The sequence below is a fragment of the Podarcis vaucheri genome (assembly GCF_965113315.1).
Source record: "Podarcis vaucheri genome assembly, chromosome: 18".
NCBI classification, from domain to species: domain Eukaryota; kingdom Metazoa; phylum Chordata; class Lepidosauria; order Squamata; family Lacertidae; genus Podarcis; species Podarcis vaucheri.
Window position 1 is genome coordinate 9,171,841 of NC_138756.1, and position 27,828 is coordinate 9,199,668.

General features: G+C 49.0%; 1 protein-coding gene across 1 annotated transcript; it reads right to left on the reverse strand.

The window, feature by feature from the left end:
• Positions 1 to 106: 106 nt before the first annotated feature.
• Positions 107 to 27,828, reverse strand: LOC309522783 (interleukin-6 receptor subunit beta-like). The gene is made up of 14 exons (XM_082206341.1): positions 27,548 to 27,828; positions 20,680 to 20,803; positions 19,075 to 19,256; positions 16,375 to 16,529; positions 14,397 to 14,580; positions 13,449 to 13,531; positions 12,339 to 12,558; positions 10,281 to 10,466; positions 10,034 to 10,135; positions 8,060 to 8,206; positions 6,352 to 6,495; positions 5,102 to 5,198; positions 3,249 to 3,330; positions 107 to 2,090 (listed from the first exon to the last, which is right to left on the reverse strand). The coding sequence occupies exons 1-14, from the start codon at positions 27,600 to 27,602 to the stop codon at positions 1,554 to 1,556; spliced, it is 2,298 nt and encodes a 765-aa protein (XP_082062467.1). The 5' UTR covers positions 27,603 to 27,828; the 3' UTR covers positions 107 to 1,553.

The window sequence follows — 27,828 nt, forward strand, 5'->3', positions numbered from 1 at the left end:
ACTGCAAAGAATTGTACTAGTTGTATTATTATTATTATTATTATTATTATTATTATTATTATTATTATTGTCATTTGAATGTAATATTGGGGTAGACGATTTGGAATTCCGCAAGAAGGAGCAAAGATTTAATCCATAAAGTCCTAAGCTGCACTATACATTTCAAGCTGTCTTTAAACAGTCAAAGAATAATGGGAAAGGTAGTTTGTTCCGGGTGCTGAAAAATCTAGTTTGTTCTGGGTGCTATTCCCCTCCCGGAACTACAATTCCCAGAGTTCTCAGGGAAGAGGGACTGATTGATAAACCAATCTGGAAAATGTAGTTCTGTGAGGGGACAACTCGGGCCACCCTTAACAAACCACGGTTTCCAGAATTCTTTTGGGGAAGCTGTGGCTCTTTTGTGCAATATCGCACTCCTTTCAATAACGCAGAAGAGCAGGAGGGGTCCTATCGGAAATCCAGAGATCTCTACGGCATCGATGGAGAGCCCAGCCACTCGCACCAGGTCACTGGTTCCACGGTCAAATCTTACTATTTCACGATGTTTCTTCTATAATGTTGTTGTTGTTGTTTAGTTGTTTAGTCGTGTCCGACTCTTTGTGACCCCCTGGACCAGAGCACACCAGGCCCTCCTGTCTTCCACTGCCTCCCGCAGTTTGGTCAAGCTCATGCTGGTAGCTTTGAGAACACTGTCCAACCATCTCTTCCTCTGTCGTCCCCTTCTCCTTGTGCCCTCCATCTTTCCCAACATCAGGGTCTTTTCCGGGGAGTCTTCTCTTCTCCTGAGGTGGCCAAAGTCTAGGAGCCTCAGGTTCAGGATCTGTCCTTCCAGTGAGCACTCAGGGCTGATTTCCTTCAGAATGGAGAGGTTTGATCTTCTTGCAGTCCATGGGACTCTCAAGAGTCTCCTCCAGCACCAGAATTCAAAAGCATCAATTCTTCAGCGATCAGCCTTCTTGATGGTCCAGCTCTCACTTCCATACATCACTACTGGGAAAACCATAGCTTTTACTATACGGACCTTTGCTGGCAAGGTGATGTCTCTGCTTTTTAAGATGCTGTCATCGCTTTTCTCCCAAGAAGCAGGCGTCTTTTAATTTCGTGGCTGCTGTCACCATCTGCAGTGATCATGGAGCCCAAGAAAGTAAAATCTCTCACTGCCTCCATTTCTTCCCCTTCTATTTGCCAGGAGGTGATAGGACCAGTGGCCATGATCTTGGTTTTTTTTTATGTTGAGCTTCAGACCATATTTTGCGCTCTCCTCTTTCACCCTCAATAAAAGGTTCTTTAATTCCTCCTCACTTTCTGCCATCAAGGTTGCGTCATCTGCATATCTGAGGTTGTTGATATATTTCTTCCGGCAATCTTAATTCCGGCTAGGGATTCATCCAGCCCAGCCTTTCGCATGATGAATTCTGCATATAAGTTAAATAAGCAGGGAGACAATATACAGCCTTGTCGTACTCCTTTCCAAGCAGGTTAGTTTTACGATAATAAAGCTGAGCAGCGAGAAAGCTCGTGTCGGAGGTCTTGCGAGATCCTTGCGAGATACGCTAGGGTTTCCTCCTCGGAGTCCCTTGCGGGCTTTCAGCCGGGTGGAGAATTCCCTCCACCAGACTCACCAGGAGTGGAAATTCACCCACGGACCCGAACGCCCTGCTACCTGACCCAACATCCAGCAGGGCCTGATAGGTGAAATTCTGCAACCAGACCCCTTGGCCAGACCTTGATCCGAGAGCAGAGTTTTCGGTATCCTGGCTCTTGGAGGAGGACTGCAAATGGTGAGGACTTCTCTGAGTATCACTTGGACCATGGTTCTTTTGGACCACGATGACTCTGGAGTAGTCCACTCGGCTCCAGGCGGACATGTTCCTCTGGGTCTGCCCCCGGCTTTCCCAGGAGGGGCTCCCGTTTCTGGTCATGGGGGCTGACTTCTGCAAAGGCCCGGGAACATCCACCAGCCACTGGTTCCCCAAAAATGCCTTCCTCCCCATCTCCTCCGACTGGGAGGGCAGAACTCTCAGGAGGTCGTTGATGGTCAAGGTGAGATAATCTTGACTCCATTTCTCAGGGCGACAAGGAGAGAAATCCTAAATAATAAGAATAATAATTTATTATTTGTACCCCGCCCATCTGGCTGGCTTTCCCCAGCCACTCTGGGCAGCTTCCAACAAAGACCAAGACTAAGATGTCACACATTAAAAACTTCCCTGAACAGGGCTGCCTTAAGATGTCTTCTGAATGTCAGGTAGTTGTTTATCGCTTTGACATCTGATGGGAGGGCGTTCCACAGGGTGGGTGCCACCACCGAGAAGGCCCTCTGCCTGGTTCCCTGTAGCTTTGCTTCTCGCAATGAGGGAACCGCCAGAAGGCCCTCGACGCTGGACCTCAGCATCCGGGTAGAACGATGGGGGTGGAGACGCTCCTTCAGGACAAGAAGGGGCTTTAAGGGGCGTCCTTTAAAAATTCTGACTCTCTGATTGGACTTGCGTAATGCCCATATTGCAGTTTGCTGGATCCAGCGATGGTTACAGCCTCTGCTCAGTGATTGGTTGAACTGCCCTTATGTCACAGAAGCACCGTGCTAGCCAATGATCCCATTGGCCGAGTCCTTAACGCCATCGGTTCCATGTTCTAATTGGGCTGCAATGCGTCTCTAACGCCCCTGCTCAGTGATTGGCTGAACTGCTCTTAGGTCACAGAAGACAAGCTGTGTATGAAGGCGCCTTTAACTGCCTGGGGGGGGCGGGGGAAATCCCTTTTGTGCCAATCCAAGCCACCCACCCAAACAACACTATCCTGGTATGCCCACAAATAGCAACATTTTGGAGGTCCCAAGCCGCAAGGAGGTTAGCTTGGTCTCAGCTAGGGAAAGGGCCTTTTCAGTACTGGCCCCGACTTGGTGGAACGCTCTGTCACAAGAGACCAGGGCCCTGCGGGATTTGACATCTTTCCGCAGGGCTTGCAAGACAGAGCTGTTCCACCTGGTCTTTATGTTTTTCTCCCCTTATGGCTTTGATTTATGGGCTACTACTAAAACGAGGCTGCATTTTAAATTGTATTTTAACCCGTATTTTAACCCATATTTTAATTAACTGTTTTTTCTTTCTTCTATTACGTTTTATTGTCATTTTATTGGTGTTAGCCGCCCTGAGCCCGGTTCTGGCCAGGGAGGGTGGGGTATAAATAAAAAAAATTTTTTATTATTATTATTATTATTATTATTATTATTATTATTTATTACTCACCAGACACATTTTTTGCGGTGCCCATGTAGCAAGGTTGCTTTTTGCCGGGTCGGGAATCGGCGGCCACAGGTACTTCCGAAGCCTGAAAAATCCAGAGACTTTAGTTAAAAGAATGGAGGTGGGAGACAGAAAAGGGGAAAAAAGGACTTCAACTGAAATAAGTTCTGACAATTAAAGAGGAAAGCAAAATTTAGTTTCTGCCTAGGAGGCAGAAGATTTTGGTTCAGTTTCAAAGTGTCTCTTTCGCAGAATGAGACTCGTATAATAATAATAATAATAATAATAATAATAATAATAATAATAATAATAATAATAATTTTATACCCCGCCCATCTGGCTGGGCTTCCCCAGCCACTCTGGGCGGCTTCCAACAAAATATTAAAATACATTAATGCATCAAACATTAAAAGCTTCCCTAAACAAGCAAGCTGAGGGGTGTGTGTGTGGACAGGGCTGCCTCGGTGGTGGCCCCAGACTTCCGAAATGTGCTTCTGAGGAAGCCCCACTGAGCCCTGGCACGGGGCATGCCAGCCTCTGCCAAACTGGTTCTCTCTAGATACTTTTGGACGACAACGCCCACCAGCCCAAGTTGGCACGCTGGCCGGTGGTGATGGGAGCTGTAGTTTGTAACGGCCCTGGTGGCTTGAGGCTGGCGGGAGTTATAATTTGAGATGGCTACAACGACTGGAGCCAATGGAAGCCGTAGTCCAGAAGGGAGAGATTTTCCCACAGGCCGGTGTAGAAAGGGGCTCAGGGTCATAGCTGTCAACTTACAGATTTGAAAATAAGGGACGAGCAGCCAAAATAAGGGATTTTAGTCAAGCAGCTGAAATACGAAGTTAAAAGGGACCGGATAATTTGGGAGAGCAGCGCCGGTTTTTAGACCTTCGTTTCCAGAGGTTGCTGCTCAAGACACCAGCCGATGAAACACTGCAATTAAAGAACTACAAGCAGCAACCACTTTTCGTGCAAAGCGAAGTCCGAGCTGCGAAGATGCTGCTGCAGTTCTGTATCTTTTCTCTCGTGCTCCATCTGCAGCTCTCAGTTCCATCAGGCGGGGCGGGAGGAAGGGGTGGGGAATAGCCCCCGAAGTAAACCCGCAGATCAGACCATCTATGCTAGTCTACCACTACAAATCTATGGGAGAAGCGCTTGCGGTCCTTCCCTTGTAGCCCTTGAAACACCTGCCCACGCCTCCTTCTCTTCCTCCTCTCTCTGAACTGCTTTCTCTATGGTTGCCCTCGCTCTCCTCTCAAGGCTCCTCAGCAATTCATAGGCCATGCCAGCCTGCCCATCTCATCCGGGTCCTTCGGTGGCACAGCTGCAGTACGGCCTAGTGGGAGCGGCGGTGACAGGCAGAGGGGAGGCCCCAGGCAGAGATGCTCAGTTTGGCGGCCGCGAGGAGGCTGGTGGCGGAAGGGCTCGAGGCTCCCGCCAGTACCAGCGGAGAGGGGCTCCCGGGGGCCGAGGCTGGTGAGAGGAGGCCGGAGGGGGGCAGACTGGGCAGCCAAGCAACACAGTTGGAGCCTCCCTCCTCCCTGGCCAGCAGGGAGGGAGGGAGAGGAGCTGCTTCCTTTGAAACCTGGGAAATTCAAGGGGCATCCATCAATAAGGAACAGCAGTGGGACATGGCGCTGGGATAAGGGACTTTCCCACCAAATAAGGGACGCTTGACAGCTATGCTCAGGTCTGTTTTCTTGAGTCATGCAGTCCCAAGCAGCAAAACGATTCCTTGCAGCCCTCTCCGGAGAATGTTATTTTTAAAAGAGAGAGAGAAGAAAAAGTTGGGAGCCCTAGCAAACGACAGGTTGGGTCTAGTGGGATGGGGAAGGCGATGCTTTATGGACACGCACAACCGATGCTTCCATAGGCAGGCCAGGGATCCGGCAAGCAGAACGAAGAGGAACCCCACGCAAAGGACGGAGGAGAGAATTTCGGTTTTGCCGTAATCTGCCAAGAAAGCAGAGAGAGAAAGAGGGAGCTTCAGATCTTGGAGGCCGGGGCATTCACCAAAGCGAAACCGGCGCCACCCCCTCCTGCCATCCACAGGAATACAGCCACAACATTGCATATTTCACAGAATTACAGGGGGTTGGGAACCGCTATGTAAAACCGTACATAAAAGTTTTCTGCTCCACTGCACCACCTGGTGTTGCATGTTTGTAATGCATTCAAAACGCTGTGGTGTGTTTTTAATACTACTACTAATAATAATAATAATGATTTATTCTTTATACCCCGCCCATCTGGCTGGGTCCCCCCAGCCACTCTGGGCAGCTTCCAACAAAACACTAAAATACAATAACCTATTACACAGTATCTGAATAAGTGTGCATGCACACGAAAGCTCATACCAAGAACTAACTTAGTTGGTCTTTAAGGTGCTACTGGAAGGATTTTTTTTTATTTTGACTATTACACATTAAAAGCTTCCCTAAACAGGGCTGCCTTCAGATGTCTTCTAAAAGTCTGGTAGTTGTTCTCTTTGACATCTGGTGGGAGGGCGTTCCACAGGGCGGGCGCCACCACTGAGAAGGCCCTCTGCCTGGTTCCCTGTAACTTGGCTTCTCTCAGTGAGGGAACTGACAGAAGTCCCTCGGCGCTGGACCTCAGTGTCCGGGCAGAACGATGGAGGTGGAGACGCTCCTTCAGATATACTGGACCGAGGCTGTTTAGGGCTTTAAAAGTCAGCACCAACACTTTGAATTGTGCTCAGAAACGTACTGGCGGTTCCCTCATTGCGAGAAGTGAGGTTACAGGGAACCAGGCAAAGGGCCTTCTTGGTGGTGGCGCCCGCCCTGTGGAACGCCCTCCCTCCAGATGTGAAGGAAATAAGCAGCTATCATCTTTTTAAAAGACATCTGAAGGCAGCCCTGTTTAGGGAAGTTTTTAAATATTCAATGCTGTATTGTTTTTAACACTTGATTGGAAGCCGCCCAGAGTGGCCGGGGAGACTCAGCCAGGTGGGCGGGGTATAAATAATAAATTATTATTATTATTATTAAAGGCGCAAGCACGGGGCTGAATGGGAAAGTTGGCAACACTTCGGACGCAGGGACGGAGCGAAAATGCAACCCCATGAAACCCCACCATGTTCCCTCACCGGAGTCCTTGGTGTGGATGGTCAAAACGGGTCCGTCTGTGCTCCCTCCATCGTTGGCAACAGTGATGAAGACTGTCACAGTGGAGCTAGGAGCCAGGCCTTCAATGAGGTAGCCGTGTACGGAGCTGTCCAGGACGACCGCCGCTGGAAAACAAGACAGAGGAGCTGTTCCTGAGGCAAGAACCAGCTCTGTAGTCAGAGGAGGTTGTGATGCTTTTGTTTTTTTTATAAATATTTTATTAAGTTTTAGCAATAGAAGAAAATTCAAGAAAAATACAAAAACAAGGAGAATACAAAGTCACAAAATACAGTACAAAAATACAAGCATTGAACACAACAAAAGGAAAAAAAGAAAAAAACACATATAATGACAAAAGAACAAAAATTCCCCCTTTCTTAATTTCTCATCTTCAATTAACTTATTTTCCCGACTTCCTCACGTCTCCCGTTCTTGTATCCCTTTTAAAAATTAATTCAGCAAATTCATATCCTATTAATTTATCTGTTATTGATCCAATCTTACATTTTACTTTGTTGCTAGAACCCCTGCAATTCATTTCAATGTCATCAACATTCAAAAAGTTTACAATACTTCTGCAAATAAATTTTAAATTTCCTCCAATCTTCCTCCACCGACTCCTCTCCCTGGTCTCGGATTCTGCCAGTCATTTCCGCCATCTCCATGTAGTCTATTAGTTGCATCTGCCAGTCTTCCTGGTTGTGATGCTTTTGAAGACCAGTTGCAAGAAACACCAAGAGGGTGTGCTTGGATCCTGCTTCCTATTAGGACATTGGATTCGCCACCGTGAGTACAGTGGTACCTTGTTTCCCAAACGCCTTGGTTCCCAAACACCTTGGTTCCCAAACGCCTTGGTTCTCAAACGCCTTGGTTCCCAAACGCCGCAAACCCGGAAGTAAATGTTCCGGTTTACAAACGTTTTCCGGAAGCCGAGCGTCCGACGCGGCTGTCGGCTATTGTTTCCAATTTGCACCAATCAAAAGCCGCGCCTTGGTTTTCGAACGTTTCGGAAGTCAAACCGGAACGGATTAAGTTTGGCGCTTTTGTTTTTGCTATTTATTTTGCCTTTTTGTGGCTTTGTCGGTTCATTGGTTTTTGTGACTGTGTGGAACCCAGTTCAGCTACTGATGGATTGACTGTGCGACTGTGGAAATGGATAAAAGACCCCCATGCAAACAATGACTATCATCAGTGTAGGTAAGGAGGTCCGTTCTTAACCTGAAACTGTTCTTAACCTGAAGCACCACTTTAGCTAATGGGGCCTCCTGCTGCTGCCGCGCCGCCGGAGCACGATTTCTGTTCTCATCCTGAAGCAAAGTTCTTAACCTGAAGCACTATTTCTGGGTTAGCGGAGTCTGTAACCTGAAGTGTATGTAACCTGAGGTACCACTGTATTTTGAAAAAAAAAATGAATGAATTCCTATGCCCCACAAATAACCCAGGGATGCATTTTAAATTAAAGGACACATTCTACTCATGTAAAAACACGCTGATTCCCGGGCCGTCCGTGGGCCGGATTGAGAAGGCGATTGGGCCGGATCCGGCCCCTGGGCCTTAGTTTGCCTACCCATGCCTTAAGGTCTAGAAACTTGGTGTGTCTTTTAAAAAAATGTTAAAGCAACCACAGCCACATTTTTTGCAATGGGTTCTGTGTGTTCCCTGTCAGAACAGAAGGAAGCACACCCTTACTATGCTCATCGTCACCCTCTTTTTTGTAGAAGACGGTGTAGTTTCGTATCACGCCTCCGCGTTCCTCCAAAGGGAGAATCTCCCACTGCAACTCGACCCGGGACTTCCAGACTCGGACGGGATATAGAGTCGGAGCACGGAGTGGAGCTGGAGAAAGAGGGAAGGAGGAAAGAAAGGGGGGAGAGGGAGAAAGATGAGTATCTCTTTATAGACACACAAATCGAACTCTGCATTTACCGTATTTTTCGCTCCATAAGGAGGAGGAAAACAAGAAAAAAAAATATTCTGGATGAAACAGTGGATGTATGACTTTTGTGGTTCATGCTGTGGCCACAGACGTGATATGTGATTTGGCGGTGAGTATCTCTCCTCATGTATAGTTCAAGCTCTGGTTTTCCCAGTAGTGATGTATGGAAGTGAGAGCTGGACCATAAATAAAATAATAATAATAATAATAATAATAATAATAATAATAATAATAATTTTTTATTTATACCCCGCCCTCCCCAGCCAAGGCCGGGCTCAGAGCGGCTTACAAGCAATAATAAAAACAAGATGAGTGATTACAACTTAAAAACAAAAATAAAATACAACATTAAAATAATGGAACATTAAAATATTAAAATGAAGCCTCATTGCAGGAGAAGGAAAAGAAAAAAGAAAAAGGGGGGCGGAGGGAATCAAATTGGCTCCAATCCAAAGGCCAGGCGGAACAACTCTGTCTTACAGGCCCTGCGGAAAAAAATCAGATCCTGCAGGGCCCTAGTCTCATGAGACAGAGCGTTCCACCAGGCCGGGGCCAGTGCTGAAAAGGCCCTGGCTCTGGTTGAAGCCAATCTAACTTCCTTAGGGCCCGGGACCACTAGGGTGTTGCTATTTATGGACCTTGAGGCTCTCCGTGGGGCATACCAGGCGAGGCGGTCCCGTAGGTACGAGGGTCCTAGGCCGTGAAGGGCTTTAAAGGTCAAAAGCAGCACCTTAAATCTGACCCTGTACTCCACCGGGAACCAGTGCAGCTTGAAAAACACTGGGTGAATATGCTCCATTGGCAGAGACCCCGTGAGGAGCCTCGCTGCAGAATTCTGCACCCGCTGGAGTTTCTGGGACAGCTTCAAGGGCAGCCCCGCATAGAGCGAATTACAGTAGTCAAGCCTGGAGATGACTGTCGCATGGATCACTGTGGCCAGGTCGGGGCGGGAAAGGTAAGGGACCAACTGCTTGATGCGGCAAAGGTGGAAAAATGTCGCCTTGGCTGTTGCTGTAACTTGCGCCTCCATGGAAAGGGAGGCGTCAAGGATTACACCCAAACTCTTAACGGAAGGCAATGGCACTAATTGGGCCCCCGCAAGAGAAGGGAGTTGGTCCCTCATCCCCATACCATCCCGACCTAGCCATAGGACCTCTGTCTTCTAAGGATTTAGTTTCAATCGGCTCCCACGAAACCATCCAGCCACAGCTTCCAAGCATCTGGTCAGTGTGTAAGGGGCCGAGTCGGTGTGGCCATCCATCAGCAGATAGAGCTGATAAAGAAGGCTGATCGCTGAAGAACTGATGCTTTTGAATTCTGGTGCTGGAGGAGACTCTTGAGAGTCCCATGGACTGCAAGAAGATCCAACCTCTCCATTCTGAAGGAAATCAGCCCTGAGTGCTCACTGGAAGGACAGATCCTGAAGCTGAGGCTCCAAGACTTTGGCCACTTCATGAGAAGAGAAGACTCCCTGGAAAAGACCCTGATGTTGGGAAAGATGGAGGGCGCAAGGAGAAGGGGACGACGGAGGACGAGATGGTGGGACAGTGTTCCCGAAGCGACCAGCATGAGTTTGACCAAACTGCAGGAGGCAGTGGAAGACAGGAGGGCCTGGTGTGCTCTGGTCCAGGGTGTCACAAAGAGGCGGACACGACTAAACAACTAAACAACAACAACAAATAAGTTTCGATGGGTGGAATAATGGAATACTTTCAGGTCCCACCTACCAATCTGCTTGGAGTAAGCACTGGTCAAACCTGAAGCCCAGATCTTGCCATCTATGAGAGCGAAAACCTTCAGTTCATAGAGCTTTCCTGGCTTGATTGCTTCTGGAAAGGAATAAAAAGATTCCACAAGAGGGAAATTAGCCCAAAACTTTTGGGTTTCCCTGCCCCCCCCCATCACCGGAATTCTGCTGACGCAGCCAAGAATCGCATTAGCTTCTTTTGCTGCTGCGTCACACGGTTGACTCACCTGTGATGAGCGCATGGCCAACGCTCGCTGGCTGATAACGCCAGGACACTTCTCTGCCCTCTTTCGCGGGTAGCTGACCCCATTCGAAAATGTAGACTGTCATTGGGTTGCTTGGGAGAGGCCAGCGTAAGAGGAGGCTGTGGTCCCCTGCAGGAGACACCAGGATGGGCAGCGGGGACAGCAGAGCTAGGAGCAAAAAAAAGAACGTCACGGAATGCTCACCAACACTCCAAAACGCCAGTTCGGTCAGAAAATGTGAAGTTTGGGAGCAACAGCCGAGAAGGCCTTCTCCCTCATTCACCACCCCCAAGCGTGCCAGAAAACATGGCTTCCCCCAAAAGTCTCAGGGCAGGTTCATACAAGAGGATAAGGTAAAGGACCCCTGGACGGTTAAGTCCAGTCAAAGGCAACTCTGGGGTTGCGGCGCTCATCTCGCTTTCAGGACAAGGGAGCCAGCATTTGTCTGCAGACAGCTTTCCGGGTCGTGTGGCCGGCAGGACTAACCCGCTTCTGGCGCAATGGGACACCATGATGGAAACCAGAGTGCACGGAAACACCGTTTAGCTTCCCGCCACAGTGGTACCTATTAATCTACTTGCACCGGTGTGCTTTCGAACTGCTAGGTTGGCAGGAGCTGGGACAGAGCAATGGGAGCTCACCCCGTCATGGGGATTCAAACCGCGAACCTTCTGATCAGCAAGCCCAAGAGGCTCAGTGGCTTAGACCACAGTGTCTACACTAGCCGGTAGCAGACAGATGAGTCTGAGATGAGTGTAAAGCAAAAGACAAAGGACCCCTGGATGGTTAAGTCCAGTCAAAGGCAACTATGGGGTTGCGGCGCTCATCTCGCTTTCGGGCCGAGGAAGCCAGTGTTTGTCTGCACACAGCTTTCCGGGTCGTGTGGCCAGCAGGACTAAACTGCTTCTGGCACAACGGGACATGTGACGGAAACCAGAGTGCATGGAAATGCTGTTTAGCTTCCCGCTGCAGTGGTACCTATTTATCTACTTGCACCGGCGTGCTTTCGAACTGCTAGGTTGGCAGGAGCTGGGAGAGAGCAACAGGAGGTCACTCCATTGCGGGGATTCGAACCGCCAACCTTCTGAACAGCAAGCCCAGGAGGATGGGTGGTTTAGACCACAGCGCCACCCGCTCCCCTATGGGAGGATGCGGTCCTTCTGATAGCCTGGGCCTAAGGAATGTGTCCTTGAAGTCTTGCTTGCTTGACCAAAGCTCTTGCTGTGCAAATGTGAGTAGAATCCAGCCTATTGAACAAAGATAAAAATGGCATTTCCTGCCAACCTAGCAGTTCAAAAGCACCTCATAGTGCAAGTAGATAAATAGGTACCGCTCCGGCAGGAAGGTAAACGTCGTTTGCGTGCGCTGCTCTGGTTGGCCAGAAGCGGCTCAGTCCTGCTGGCCACATGACCCAGAAACTGTACGCTGGCTCCCTCGGCCAATAAAGCGAGATGAGCGCCGCAACCCCAGAGTCAGCCACGACTGGACCTAACTGGCACCACAGTTCAAGAAGGACACTGACAAACTGGAACGTGTCCAGAGGAGGGCAACCAAAATGGTCCAAGGCCTGGAAACGATGCCTTATGAGGAACGGCTAAGGGAGCTGGGCATGTTTAGCCTGGAGAAGAGGAGGTTAAGGGGTGATATGATAGCCATGTTCAAATGTATAAAAGGATGTCACACAGAGGAGGGAGAAAGGTTGTTTTCTGCTGCTCCAGAGAAGCGGACACGGAGCAATGGATCCAAACTACAAGAAAGAAGATTCCACCTAAACATTAGGAAGAACTTCCTGACAGTAAGAGCTGTTTGACAGTGGAATTTGCTGCCAAGGAGTGTGGTGGAGTCTCCTCCTTTGGAGGTCTTTAAGCAGAGGCTTGACAACCATATGTCAGGAGTGCTCTGATGGTGTTTCCTGCTTGGCAGGGGGTTGGACTTGATGGCCCTTGTGGTCTCTTCCAACTCTATGATTCTATGATTCTAATGGTCAGGGGTCCCTTTACCTAAAAATGGCATTTGCTGTTCCCCACCCTCCTACTTCACCTTCTGGACCGGCGGATGGCGGGACCACGAGTTTGGTCGGAGGAGACATGCCCACCATGTTAGTGGCCACCACAAGGAACGTAAATTCCTCTCCTGCCGGGAGGAGAAGGCTACACTGGAGGTCTGGAGTGAAGCATTGCAGTGTGGCGGGCTCCCCTCTCTTTTGTGAGTGAAGGCTGTATCCCAGAATCTTGCCGTTTGCCTCCTTTGGCATCAGGGGCTGAAAGAAGGAAGCAAAAGGAAAAATTTGCAACTGTTATAAGAAAAAACTGCTCCTTTCCCCCATTTGTGGTATCCAAGAAAGACCTACATTGGCTCCCAGTACGTTTCCGAGCACAATTCAAAGTGTTAGTGCTGACTTTTAAAATAGGGGGTGTCTTATACATTAGGGGCGTCTCATAGACGGAAAAATACTGTAATATTTCCGGGGGTTTGCCATGCACAGATGTGCAGAAGCAGTCCCTCCGGCAGCAGAAACCTCAGGATCTGACCAGTGCTCTGGAACGGATCCTGTCCGCAACCGGGGGTTCCACTGTACACCAAACATCATATGCATGTCCCTACATCATATACAGGGATGTGGGTGGCGCTCTGTGTTAAACCACAGAGTCTAGGGCTTGCCGATCAGAAGGTCGGCGGTTCAAATCCCCGCAATGACGGGGTGAGCTCCCGTTGCTCAGTCCCCTCTCCTGCCAACCTAGCAGTTCGAAAGCACATCAAAGTGGAAGTAGATAAATAGGTACCGGTCTGGCGGGAAGGGAAACAGTGTTTCCGTGCGCAGCTCTGGTTCACCAGAAGCGGCTTAGTCCTGCTGGCCACATGACCCGGAAGCTGTACGCCAGCTCCCTCGGACGGTAAAGCGAGATGAGCGCCGCAACCCCAGAGTCGGCCACGACTGGACCTAATGGTCAGGGGTCCCTTTACCTTTACTTTACATCATATACACCAAATGCGGCCCCTTGGGACCTCAAGACGCTATCTTTGTGCGGCGAATCTTTCACCCATCCAGCAACAGGCTTGCGCTCAGACAATGATGTTGGCACCATGCCGTCTGCGACTCTTGGCACATTGCAGAACCACGGTGTTGGTGTATTGGATATCCGTCCTTACCTTCCACATGAGGACGACCACTCTGTTTCCATAGCCATCGGAGTGTCCTAATTTCCTCCAAAGTGCTGGCCCTGTCGATGGAACTGCAGCGGAAGCGAAACGTCGAGGTTCAGTACAGGCCTAGGACACTCGTACCTACAGGACCACCTCTCCTGGTATGTCCCACGGAGGACCTTATGGTCTTCAAACAAAAACATCTTGAAGGTCCCAGGCCACAGGGAGGTTAGGCTGGCCTTGACCAGAGCCAGGGCCTTTTTGGCTGTGGCTCCGATCTGGTGGAACGCTCTGTCACAAGAGACCAGGGCCCTGCGGGACTTGACATCTTTCTGCAGGGCCTGCAAGACGGAGCTGTTCCACCAGGCCTTTGGCCAGGGCACAGCCTGACCCCCTCCTTTGGTAATCCTCACAGAACTCTAGCCCATGGTTGCCATTAATTTTATTTGAACTGATTTTATACTGAAATTTAGAATGCTGTATTATTTTACTGTTGTTAGCCTCCTTTAGCTGGGGAGGGCAGGATATAAATAAAATTTTATTATTATTAGATCAGAGAAAGCAATTTATTCACCCAGCACAAACTACAGAGGGCCTTCTCGGTAGTGGCACCCGCCCTGTGGAACGCCCTCCCTTCAGATGTGAAGGAAATAAGCAGCTATCCTATCTTTAAAAGACGTCTGAAGGCAGCCCTGTTTAGGGAAGTTTTTAATATTTAACGCTGTATTGTTTTTAACACTTGATTGGGAGCCGCCCAGAGTGGCTGGGGAAACTCAGCCAGATGGGCGGGGTATAAATAATAAATTATTTTTATTATTATATTATTATTTGCCTGCTTGCTCTCGAGCAACCCCTTGGAACCTTAACCGTAGAGCTGGGAGGGTACCCCAGGGCCATCTAGACCAACCCCCTGTGATCCAGTGTCGCCTCTAAGCATAGCAGAGATCACCTTACCTTCAGGCAGGGTCCTCACAAATCTCTCACCGCTCCAGTCACTCCAGAACGGACGCCCGCCGCTGATGGCGAAGGAAACTTCATGGAGGTATTTTGCCCTCACTCGGACAGAGTAGTTGGTGAAGGGGGCGACGTGGCAGATGTTTGCGAAGCCGGGGGCATTTTCAGACAATGTAAGATTGACCTTTGCGGGAGGAGAAATATTGGGGAGTGGGGAGCACACTTTAGCACTTCGCGTGTTTTTAAAGCTGAGCTGCCACTGCAAATTGAGGCGGGTGAAATACTCTTATTCGGTTGGTAAGTAAAGGCAGATCTACTGTATTTTTTGCTCTATAAGATTCACTTTTTCCCTCCTAAAAAGTAAGGGGAAATGTGTGTGCGTCTTATGGAGCGAATGCAGGCTGCACAGCTATCCCAGAAGCCAGAACAGCAAGAGGGATTGCTGCTTTCATTGCGCAGCGATCCCTCTTGCTGTTCTGGCTTCTGAGATTCAGAATATTTTTTTTCTTGTTTTCCTCCTCCAAAAAACTAGGTGTGTCTTGTGGTCTGGTGCGTCTTATAGAGCGAAAAATACGGTACTCTTATTCGGTTGGTAAGTAAAGGCAGATCTATATAATTTGCCAAATCACAGCCATCCTTTGAAATTGGTACATGTCTGGATTTTGCAATGAGGCCCTCCAACAAAGTAATGCGTACAAAAAAAAAAGCATTCGATAGGGTAAAGTGTGCCCATAAATGCATGCATTCGTGAAAATGGCATGCAAAATGCAGCATATTATGTGAAATTGCGTAGCCAAAATGTGAATATTAGGGCAAATGGCTTCCAAAGATTTGTCAGGAGAAATTAGCACTACAATACTGATGAGGTTTAATGAGGGCTTTAAAAAAAGAAAAAAGACTGGAACTTAAGACTCGGGACCGGTGTTATATGGTCTCGGCGGCCGCTCCCAGTCACCAGTCTAGCTGTCGCATTCTGGATTAGTTGCAGTTTCCGGGTCACCTTCAAAGGTAGCCCCATGGAGAGCACATTGCAGTAGTCCAAGCGGGAGATAACTAACGCACGCACCCTAACACTCATTTCCTTGCCCTTCTGAAGGCAGCCCTATTTAGGGAAGTTTTTAGTATTTCATGTTTTATTCTGTTTTTAATCTTGTTGGGAGCCGCCCAGTGTGGCTGGGGAAGCCCAGCTGGATGAGCGGGATATAAATAATAAATTATTATTATTACTATCTTCCTCTGATGTTTCCCAGGCTGCGTATACACCGTTCATTTAAAGCACATTCCCTGCCCTAAAGAAGCCTGGGAACAATAGTTTACCTCTCATGGAGCTACGATTCCCAGAATCCTCAATAAACTGCAGTTCTCAGGAGTCTTAGAGGTGCTTTGACAGTGCATGGGACGCAGTCATATTTACGATACGATAATATTTATTGTCATTGTCCCATACAGAACAACGAAATTGAAAATCTACGTCACCCCGTCACGGGGATTCGAACCGCTGACCTTCTGATCGGCAAGCCCTAGGCTCTGTGGTTTAACCCACAGCGCCACCCGTGTCCCAGAGACTACCTTACCCTGCGTTTAAAACCAAAATCACAATTGATTAGAAACTGTTTCTCAGGCAGCTAGTCCTAGTCTTTATAACCCTGTACCTTCTTCCAGAAGGCAGAAGCTGAAAGAGATCATTTCCGGGGTGTGCACTATCCTGCAGCTTTCTTATGACATCTGGAAGCATAGATTTGATCCAAGGTGGGAAGAGTGCGCCCAATTATTCTCTCCGCAGTCTTTACAACCCTGGACAGCATTGTTTTTTCCCTGGCTGTGCAGCTCCGAAACCACACACGCGGACCATAAGTTAATCCACTCTCCACAGTACAATTTGCAAGCCCCCTTGGGGCAGGGGCCTGTCTTTCAATCAAATGTCAAGTCACAGGGTGCTACACAGATATGTAGCAACAGATCTCCGCCACTCACTCACCTGCTTCCAAGATGTCTCTGCCACGTCGCGGAACTGGATTTCATACTCGGTTTCTAACACAGACAGCACCTCATCGCCGGGGATGTTCCATTCCAGATAGAAACACCGCGACTTGTTTGCTTCGGCGATGCTAACTTCAGGTGCACTCAGTTTCACTAGATGTGGGGTGGGAAGAGAAAGTTGGGAAGTGAAAGTATCCAGCGGCGCAGTGTCAAACCCAGAAGGGCAGGGGTCCGATCCTGATACTCGCAGCAACGCCCCCTTCGAAGATTGTACAACCTTCTTGGATTCTACAGTAATCTCATAGTTGTGCAATAATAATAATACCTTGCTTCCCAAACTTAACCCATTCCGGAAGTCTGTTCCCAAACCAAAGCATTCTAAAACCAAGGCATGCTTTCCCATAGAAAGTAATGCAAAACGGAATAATCCGTTCCAGTCTTTTAAAAGCAACCCCCAAAACAGCAATTGAACGTGAATTTTTACTATCTAAGAAGACCATTGATCCATAAAATGAAAGCAATGAACAATGTACTGTCCTATAAAATAAATAAGACAGTATTGTAGAGGATAAAATTAAAATTATTTCTCTCTCTCTCTTACGTGCACTGATGATAGTCATTGTTTGGATGGGGGTCTTTTATCCATTTCTGCAGTTACACAATCAATCAATCAATCAATCAATCAGTAGCTGGGTTCCACACAGTCACAAAAACAAGTCACAGAAACCACACACAAAAATAGCGAAAACAAAAGCTCCAAATATCACCTCTTTGTTGTGTGGGTGCTCAGGACTCAACAGCTGACAGACTCAACAGCTGATTAGCAGCGGGGAACTCAATTTACAAACGGAACACACTCAACAGGAAGCGGAACATGTTCTGCTTCCAAGGCAAAGTTCACAGAACACCTACTTCCAGGTTTGAAGTGTTCTATTTACATGTTGTTCATAAACTAAGCTGATCTACCTAATTTGCCAAATCACAGCCATCCTCTGAAATTGGTACATGTCTGAATTTTGCAATGCGGCCCTCCAACAAAGTAATGCGTACAGACAAAAAAAGCACTTGATAAGGTAAAGTGTCCCTATCAATGCATGCATTCATGAAAATGGCATGCAAAATGCATTATATCATGTGAAATCGCATAGCCAAAATGTGAATATTAGGGCAAATAGCTTCCAAAGATTTGTCAGAAGAAATTAGCATTACAGTGCTGATGAGGGTCTGTGAGGACTTAAAATAAATCAATCAAATGGCCTGGAACTTAAGACTATAAACTTTAGAAACTGACCCACCTCCTTCCACTCCAATTGGCTCCAGTCAGCACGAAAGGCGAGAAGACAAGTCTTCTCAGTGGCTGAAAAGCTCCCCTTTCATGCTGATTGGGTGGCTCTGAGGCAATGGAGGCAGACTCCCTGCTAGAACACGGTTGCAGAATTAGCAAAGGGGTCTTCCACACCCTGCCCTGCAACCCTGAACAGCCAGTGGATCAAAGGAGAGGGATCCACTTGTTTTGCCATCTAGCCAACTTGTTCTGCTCAAAGCAGTAGGGTCTACCGGTCAGGCAATGACTGGGCCGATCCGGGTTTGAATATCCTACACAACCATGAAGCTCAGTGGGTGATGGAAGACACCGGGGACACACCCTTTCTCTCTTTTTCACCTCGCAGTGAAGGAATGGGTTTCCCAAATCTAAAATCTGACTGTGCAGTCAGTCTGAAACGGGCCCCAAAATCCCATTCTCCCTTCTCCAAGGGTGCATTAGCTAAAAACCATTAACTTGAGCTCTTGAGCAAATGTATAACAGGAACTCAGCTGTATAAACAAAGCTCTCTCCTTTATCAGTCCGTGACGCCTAATGAATGGCCTTGTCAGTTCCAAAGTGGAGCAGGGATGAAACATCTGGGTCTTATCTTACATCCTGACCACACTGACACACAGACCTTGTCAGCCAACTGGGAACGGCTCCAAGAGTGCTCTTATAGTTGGTGACCTTCTTACCCCAAGATAAGGAATACAGGAACAGGAACACCCTTTTATGGTTAAGAGTACAGGAGCAGGAACATCTGTGATGTCAACTTACGTGGCTGGATTCCTGGGGAAGTGGGGAGAGGGTTCCTGGAGGATATATATTCTGCATGGAATCTCTCCAAGTGCCTTCTGCTATCCGGAGAGCAGAATAAACTCTTTCTCTGAATCAACCTCTGTCAGGGAACTGACATCAGAGCGAGAGGCAAAGGGGAGGCTCCCAGATTCTGCAGGCGAAGGACCCAGCACCAGGGGGAGAAGCAGCTCAGTAGAGGGGGAAGGAAATCAGCACAACACCAGGGATATAGGGGAAGCGGAGGGAGAGCTCCGGGATTCTTCTCTTCTCTGGACATCAGTGAGGAGAGCACAGGTCCTCCACTACCCACGCCCTCCCTGCGCAGAAGACTCCCACGCAGTGAGAGAAGGAGGCGTTTGGGAGTCAGACAGCTTCTATGCTGGAATAGGTTTAAGAAACGCCCACAGACAGATTCTGCTAGCGACTGAGACAGCCACGCGGAGATGGGCTGTGCAGTCAGAACGGTTTAACCAAGGCAATTAAGCCTAGAGAGGCGGCAGTTTACGCACGAGTAACTCATACCCATTACAACCTCTAAGAAGGCAGGGTTCTTGTGCAGAGGGCGAGGAGACTTCCCCGAGTTTCCTTGCTTACCTATGCTCATTCCATGGATGCACATTTCCGGAGCGCTCACTTGGACGCCTCGACTCTCGGCAGTTAGGTTTATTTTGTAGAAAGCAAAGAGGTTCTCCACCGGGACGCCACAGGCACTGCCTCCCTGGGTGGCGGCACAGCTTCTTGTGTGGCCAAAATCCATTTGACAGCGTCCAGCTTCTCTGGAAAAAATAAACAGAAGGGAGGACTCCTTAGCAGCTGCGGGTTCAAGGGGCAGGGGTGGTGAACCGGTGAGCCTCCAAGCCCTCCTTTAGAAATTTCCCAGAATGCCCCATTCGCAGCGTTGCTTCGGGGGATTGTGGGAAATTAAAAAATGGTGGCTCCAAGCTGCTCAGTAGGTAGAGTCTAGGGTAAGAAAACTCTTACACCCGGCACGGGGAATCCTGCAGCTTGCCAGATGTTTTGCTGGACTACAGAAACAGGAACACCATCCCCTATCGAAGCTGGTTGGAGCTGATGAAAAATGGAGACCCCAGAACATTTGGTTTTATTAGTTTTGAAAACTGTACAACAGAAAGGATTGATAAAAGTTGTTATCAAAATAAAAATAAACATTCGTTTGTTCCTTGGTTGATACTTGTTTTGTACACCATTCTGAAATTCAATTTAACATCACCTCCAATCTTCCCATTGTGTTCCGAGTCCTTAAATATGCACTTAATTTTATTTTCAGTCTGCTTTGGGTGGTATGGTATCTCCCTTCCAACCTTTTGATGAAAATTCTGGTGGCTACATGAAGATGTCCCTAAACTTTTTTGTGATTTCATTACCCATAATTCCTAGCAGGAAGGCTTCGGGGTTTTTTAGGGAAGGAACATTTGAAAACGTTGTTGAATTCATTGTAAATCGTTCCCCAAAATTGTCTAATCTTTTGACAGTTCCACCACATGTGGATGCATGTATCTTCAGACTCCAGACACACTGCCCTGGTTTGCACCGCAGGGAGGTCACTTTGGAGCTGCTCATGCAGTGTTTTGACTTCACGCTCAGAGGCGCAAGCCATTGTCTCTCAAGGTGTTTGGATGCCAACTTTGCTGCAGTTGCCTTGCCAAGGTCAGGGTAAAGGACCCCTGGACGGTTTAGTCCAGCCATAGGCGACTATGGGGTTATGGCGCTCATCTTGCTTTCAGGACAAGGGAGCTGGCCTTCATCCACAGACAGCTTTCTGGGTCATGTGGCCAGCAGGACTAAACCACTTTTGGCGCATAACGGAAACCAGAGCGCACGGAAAGGTTGTTTACCTTCCCACTGCAGTGGTACCTATTTATCTACTCATGCCGGTGTGCTTTCGAACTGCTAGGTTGGCAGGAGCTGGGACAGAGCAACGGGAGCTCACCCCGTCATGGGGATTCGAACCGCTGACCTTCTGATTGGCAAGCCCAGGAGGCTCAGTGGTTTAGACCACACCTCCACCTGCTTGTCTAGTTCAGCACTGAAGGAGCAATTGCTGGTTACACTGGAATCCAGGTAGACAAAATTGTCAACCGCCTCAAGCAATGATAAGAATAATATTCCACCATGCTGGTTGTACGACACTGTGTGGCCCTATATCTCTGCCATCCCAGACGCAGGCAGGAGACTTACTCTGTGATGTGGAGCCTGTATGTAGTTTCAGGGCCCATATCCAACAACGGGTTCCAGTAGCATGTGATGTTTTTAGCCCAGAAGCTGACACAGTATTCAAGCTTCAGGCTCCTTGGAGCCACGCCTGAGAAATACAAGGAGAGAAACGAAACATAGAAACTCTTACTTATACTCTGCCCATCCCCACACCTGGTACTCTCCAAATCATTCAATTCAAAGTGTTGGTGCTGACCTTTAAAGCCCTAAACAGCCTCGGTCCAGTATACCTGATGGAGCGTCTCCATCCCCATCGTCCAGCCAGGACACTGAGGTCCAGCTCCGAGGGCCTTCTGGCGGTTCCCTCATTGCGAGAAGCCAAGCTACAAGGAACCAGGCAGAGGGCCTTCTCGGTGGTGGCACCCATCCTGTGGAACACCCTCCCACCAGATATCAAAGAGAACAACAATTATCAGGCTTTTAGAAGACATCTGAAGGCAGCCCTGTTTAGGGAAACTTTTAATGTTTAATAGTCTATTGTATTTTAATATTCTGTTGGGAGCTGCCCAGAGTGGCTGGGGAAACCCAACCAGATAGGCGGGGTATAAATAATATTATATAATTATAATTATAATTATAATTAGTTTGTTTCCCACCCTTTTTCTCCCCAGGAGCTCAAGGTGGCCTCTGTGGTTCTTCCATTCATTTACTGTATTTTTCGCTCTATAAGACGCACCAGACCACAAGACGCACCTAGTTTTTGGATGAGGAAAAAAAGGGGGGGAAATTCTGAATCCCAGAAGCCAGAACAGCAAGAGGGATCGCTGTGCAGCGAAATCAGCAATCCCTCTTGCTGTTCTGGCTTCTGGGACAGCTGCACAGCTCCATAAGACGCGCACACATTTCCCCTTACTTTAGCTTATGGGGCCTCCCGCTGCCGCCGTGCTGCCGGAGCACGATTTCTGTTCTCATCCTGAAGCAAAGTTCTTAACCCGAGGTACTATTTCTGGGTTAGCGGAGTCTGTAACCTGAAGCGTATGTAACCCGAGGTACAGTGGTACCTCGCAAGACGAATGCCTCGCAAGACGAAAAACGCGCAAGACGAAAGAGTTTTCCGTTTTTTGAGTCGTTCCGCAAGACGAATTTCCCTGTGGGCTTGCTTCGCAAGACGAAACGTCTTGCGAGTTCTTGCGAGTTTGTTTCCTTTTTCTTAAAGCCGCTAAGCTGCTAAGCCGCTAAGCCGCTAATAGCCGTGCTTCACAAGACGAAAAAACTGCAAGACGCAGAGACTCGCGGAACGGATTAATTTCGTCTTGCAAGGCACCACTGTACTAAATTGCAGTGGGTTAGGTTTCAAAGAAGGCGGAGTACTATGGATAATTCAGAGCACGCCATTCCTTTTGGCCTCCGTTTCCTTTTGCGGGACAAGCAAATAAATCCCCCCGCCCACAAACAAGCAGGCGATTGGGCTTTGGTTCGACAAATTCTGTGATCCTAGGCATCGCAATTGCCTTGCTCCCTAGCCAGCCATCCAGATTAATGGGATAATGACCGCAAATTAACCTGGGAGTGTTTTTCTTCCGGAAACGGTGCCGTAGCGGAGATTAATAATAAACTGGAGAGGGTTGGGAGGTGATTCTGTGTGGTGTGTCGGCACAGGGAACAGATGGGAGGATTAGCAAGGGGGCGCTGGGGCTGGGGGTGGGTGGGACTCAAGAGCACTGGGCGATGGAAGTTGGAGCGTCAATGGCCGCTGCTTCCGGAGGTAAGAGCGTGAGCAACAGGCTGGGAAGCCTGATCTCCTTGCTGCCAAACAATTTCATGCCACAAAGTGTGTGCGTCTGGAGAACGAGCCGTCGCCAGGGCGAAAGCTAGATCTGCAAGTGAGGCCCTTCGCAAAGCACTTTAAAGCGTGTTTGTGTGGGGAGCTCTGATTCTGCTAAAGGCATGTAGGTAAAGGTAAAGGGACCCCTGACCGTTAGGTCCAGTTGTGACCAACTCTGGGGTTGAGGCGCTGATCTCGCTTTACTGGCCGAAGGAGCCGGCGTACAGCTTCCGGGTCATGTGGCCAGCAGGACTAAACCGCTTCTGGCGAACCAGAGGAGCGCATGGAAATGCCGCTTACCTTCCCACCGGAGTGGTACCTATTTATCTACTTGCACTTTGACATGCTTTCAAGCTGCTAGGTTGGCAGGAGCTGGGACCGAGCAATGGGAGCTCACCCCGTTGCGGGGATTCGAACCGCCGACCTTCTGATCGGCAAGTCCTAGGCTCTGTGGGTACCTTTACCCACAGCGCCACCCGCATCCCCTAAGGGCATATGCAAGACCACATCCAGTCCAACCCCCTCCCTATGTTTCAAAAGCGAAGCCACGGACTACCTACTTTAGAAAACCATGATATATCTATGGTAGTTTTAGTTATGTGAATGGTGCCACAAGCAACCTTGGGGTCCGCAGACCACCAATTGGGAACCACTGTTCTAGATGAGGTTGCCTGAGTTGGCGGAGCTCATTTGACTGCAGTAAGAAACAACATTTAGCACCATCAGTCCCGTATAGTGGAACGTTCTGCCAAATTCAGCAGGAGTTCCAACTTTTCAATGCCTGATGAACACTTCTCAGGGGCTGCACTCCCTCTACAGGAGCAAGTGCGTCAAAAAGCAGAGACATCATCTTGCCGACAAATATAGTTAAAGCTATGGTTTTCCCAGTAGTGATGTATGGAAGTGAAAGCTGGACCATAAAGAAGGCCGATCGCCGAAGAATGGATGCGTTTGAATTCTGGTGCTGGAGGAGACTCTTGAGAGTCCCATGGACTGCAAGAAGATCAAACCTCTCCATTCTGAAGGAAATCAGCCCTGAGCGCTCACGGGAAGGACAGATCCTGAAGCTGAGGCTCCGAGACTTTGGCCACCTCATGAGAAGAGAAGACTCCCTGGAAAAGACCCTGATGTTGGGAAAGATGGAGGGCACAAGGAGAAGGGGTCGACAGAGGACGAGATGGTGGGACAGTGTTCTCGAAGCTGCCAGCATGAGTTTCACCAAACTGCGGGAGGCAGTGGAAGACAGGAGTGCCTGGTGTGCTCTGGTCCAGGGGGTCACGAAGAGTCGGACACGACTAAACGACTCAACAACAATTAATAATAATTACCGGTATACTTCAGAGAAGTGCAGATTTCAAAGGAGAGCTGTGTTTCCGGTTCAGGAACTGGAGGGCCGATTTTGGTCAGCTCATGTTAAAAGCTGCAAACCAAACCAAATTCTCCCCTGTACCCGCCCGGGGGGGAGCGTTGTACAGATTGAACAAAAGTTTTGATCCAGTCTGTTAACTAGGCATTGAATTGCAGGCCTTTCCAACCTCATTGCGGCAGATTTAGCCATGGATTAATCTCCACACACACACACACCTGCTTGCTCCCGGAAAATCACTCAGACAGCCCCTTTCCTCTCTGGAGATGGGGTCTGACGGAGGCCCGTTTTCCCCAAAGATCTGGAGAGATTGCTGGCTGCTCTCCATTAATTTGCAACCATGGACACAATGTTCCCCTGGCTTTCAGGAAGCAAAACAGAGATGTACGCAACACGGAAGGAGCATGCCTTGGACAGGGATGGGGTCTGGAGAGCGGAGGCAGTGGGGGCCACCCACCCCACCCCCTAGCAGCCCCCCATCTGTGCCTACGGAGCGGGCAAAAGCGTATCGTTTTACACGGCCGGAGCAAAAAATAACCTTTCCAAAGCTGTCAACAAAGGCTGGGGGGGAAGGAGAGAGGTCTGAGGTGATGCCACAACTGTGAAGGCTCTTTTCTTGGAGACCTGTTTGCGCCTCCCCTGTGGTGCGGGACAGTGGCTTCCGGCTGAAAGCAATTTTCACCCTCCAGGCTCTGTGTGCTACAAAGTTGGGGGGGGGCGGACACTGGCTTTCTCAGCCATCGGGGCTGCTTTGGGGGGCGGGGGTGGGAGCATAGTCCCAAAGGAAGCAGAGGCGAGATGGATGGCACATGTGGGGGGGGGGGTTGTAATCACCCAGGGAAAATTCAATCAGAGCAAAGCTCAATTTCCCCTCCTCCTGCGGTTTCGCTTGCAAAATGAGCAGGAAGATTTGCAATGCAGACTTTTGGAAGTGATAGCTGGACCATCAAGAAGGCTGATCACCGAAGAATTGATGCTTTTGAATTCTGGTGCTGGAGGAGACACTTGAGAGTCCCATGGACTGCAAGAAGATCAAACCTCTCCATTCAGAAGGAAATCAGCCCTGAGTGCTCACTGGAAGGACAGATCCTGAAGCTGAGGCTCCAAGACTTTGGCCACCTCAGGAGAAGAGAAGACTCCCTGGAAAAGACCCTGATGTTGGGAAAGATGGAGGGCACAAGGAGAAGGGGACGGCAGAGGACGAGATGGTGGGACAGTGTTCTCGAAGCTACCAGCATGAGTTTGACCAAACTGCGGGAGGCAGTGGAAGACAGGAGGGTCTGGCGTGCTCTGGTCCAGGGGGTCATGAAGAGGTGGACACGACTAAATGACTAAAAACAACAGCCTTTGGCAACCTGGCACAACATCACAATGTTGTCGAACTACAACAACGTAGTCCATAGTCCGACAACGACCGGAGGGCACTAGGTTGGCAACAGCTGTGCTGAACGAGAGCGAGGATGCCGGCTTGAAATAATGGGCAGCTGTTAAAAGCACAGGCTGACTTTTAGCCTCTATTTAAATGATGTTAATTTGCATCCTGGCCTGGTAAACAGCGCCACCTGTCAGCAGCTGCACATACTGCAGTGTGATGTCCCGCTTCAGCGGTACCTATTTATCTACTTGCACTGGCGTGCTTTCGAACTGCTAGGTTGGCAGCAGCAGCAGGGACTGAGCAACGGGAGCTCACACCCATCCATCGCGGGGATTCGAACCACCGACCTTCTGATCGGCAAGTCCTAGGCTCTGTGGTTTAACCCACAGCGCCACCCGCGTCCCTTTACAGGCATTTTATTCAGCATAAGGACAAACATGTCTGCTCCAGAAGTGGTTTAGTCATGCTGGCCACATGACCCGGAAAGCTGTCTGCAGACAAACGCCGGCTCCCTCGGCCTGAAAGCGAGATGAGCGCCGCAACCCCATAGTCGCCTTTGACTGGACTTAACCGTCCAGGGGTCCTTTACCTTTTATATGAAGGTGCAAGCATACAGTTGCGTTGTCTTCATGGAAGATGGAGCAAGCATGCTTTCTGCTGCTGCTCCAGAGGAGAGCACCTGAACCATAGAATCATAGAATCATAGAATCATAGAGTTGGAAGAGACCACAAGGGCCATCGAGTCCAACCCCCTGCCAAGCAGGAAACACCATCAGAGCACTCCTGACATATGGTTGTCAAGCCTCTGCTTAAAGACCTCCAAAGTCGGAGACTCCACCACACTCCTCGGCAGCAAATTCCACTGTCGAACAGCTCTTACTGTCAGGAAGTTCTTCCTAATGTTGAGGTGGAATCTTCTTTCTTGTAGTTTGGATCCATTGCTCCGTGTCCGCTTCTCTGGAGCAGCAGAAAACAACCTTTCTCCCTCCTCTATGTGACATCCTTTTATATATTTGAACATGACAAGAAAGGAATTTCTGACTAAACTATGTGATGGGTAAGAGCTTTTTGGCCGAGGAACAGACTCCCTTCGTTGGAGGCTTTTAAGCAGAGGTTGGATGGCCATCTGTCATCTGAGATTCCTACACTGCAGAGGGGGTTGGACTGGATGACCCCTGGAGGTCCCTCTGAACTCGTGCAATTCTACGATTCTCAGTTGCTTCAGACCTCTTGTAAAGCCATGTCCTTTTGCCCAAGCTTTCCTTGACCCATAAAAACAGACCCTATTTTATCCTGCATCCCAGAATCCCAATTTCCAGCACGTTCATACTAGAGCATGGGTAGGCAAACTAAGGCCCGGGGGCCGGATCCGGCCCAATCACCTTCTCAGTCTGGCCTGTGGACGGTCCGGTAATCAGCGTGTTTTTACATGAGTAGAATGTGTCCTTTTATTTAAAATAATAATAATAATTATTATTTATACCCCGCCTATCTGGTTGGGTTTCCCCAGCCACTCTGGGCGGCTTCCAACAGAACACTAAAATACAATAACCTATTAAACATTAAAGGCTTCCCTAAACAGGGCTGCCTTCAGGTGTCTGCTAAAAGTTTGGTAGTTGTTGTTCTCTTTGACATCTGGTGGAAGGGCGTTCCACAGGGCGGGCGCCACTACCGAGAAGGCCCTCTGCCTGGTTCCCTGTAGCTTTGCTTCTCACAATGAGGGAACCACCAGAAGGCCCTCGGAGCTGGACCTCAGTGTCCGGGCAGAACGATGGAGGTGGAGACGCTCCTTCAGGGATACTGGACCGAGGCCGTTTAGGGCTTTCAAGGTCAACATCAACACTTTGAATTGCGCTCGGAAACATCATGGGAGCCAATGGAGGTCATTCAGGACCGGTGTTATGTGGTCTCGGCGGCCGCCCCCAGTCACCAGTCTAGCTGCCGCATTCTGGATTAGTTGTAGTTTCCGAGTCACCTTCAAAGGCAGCCCCACGGAGAGCCCATGGCAGTAGTCCAAGCGGGAGATAACCAGAGCATGCACCACTCTGGCGAGACAGTCTGCGGGCAGGGAGGGTCTCTGGATTATTTGTGGGGCATAGTAATTCGTTCATCCCCCCCCAAAAAAAATATAGTCTGGCCCCCCACAAGGTCTGAGGGACAGTGTTGAAAAAGGTTGCTGACCCCTGGACTAGAGCTTCCCGTTCTGCTTTCATTTCCATGGCATTGCCTTGTTTTCACCATGCACAGCTCCCGGCAGTTTTCCTTTTAAAATATCATCCGGTTCATAAATGCTCTAAATTAAAAACCACAAGACAGCTGTTCTTACCTGAGCAGGAGACGGAGGTGAAGACAGTCAGTACACATCTCAGAATCAGCTGCATCCTGAATGTCACACCAGCTTTGGAGAGATGGCAATGGAGGCGTTAACAAGGAAAGTTTCCCATGCTTTTCTCTTTTTCCAAAAGAGCATCTTGTAGAATCATAGAGAGATGGAAAGGTCCCCCCCCCCAAAGGTCATTTAGCCCAACCCCCTGAAATGTAGGGACCTATGGGTCTCAGCCGCACTTCTGTTGTTGTTGCCTGTTGGCACAGGCTGAAGTTGCTTCG

Coding starts and splice junctions, on each gene's coding strand:
- LOC309522783 (XM_082206341.1), bottom strand. CDS start 27,602: ATGCAGCTGATTCTGAGATGTGTACTGACTGTCTTCACCTCCGTCTCC. Junction 12,559..13,448: donor TGGTCGTCCTCATGTGGAAG/GTAAGGACGGAT, acceptor TCCTTCTTTCAG/CCCCTGATGCCAAAGGAGGC. Junction 6,496..8,059: donor AGAGGGTGACGATGAGCATA/GTAAGGGTGTGC, acceptor CTTGTTTTCCAG/CGGCGGTCGTCCTGGACAGC.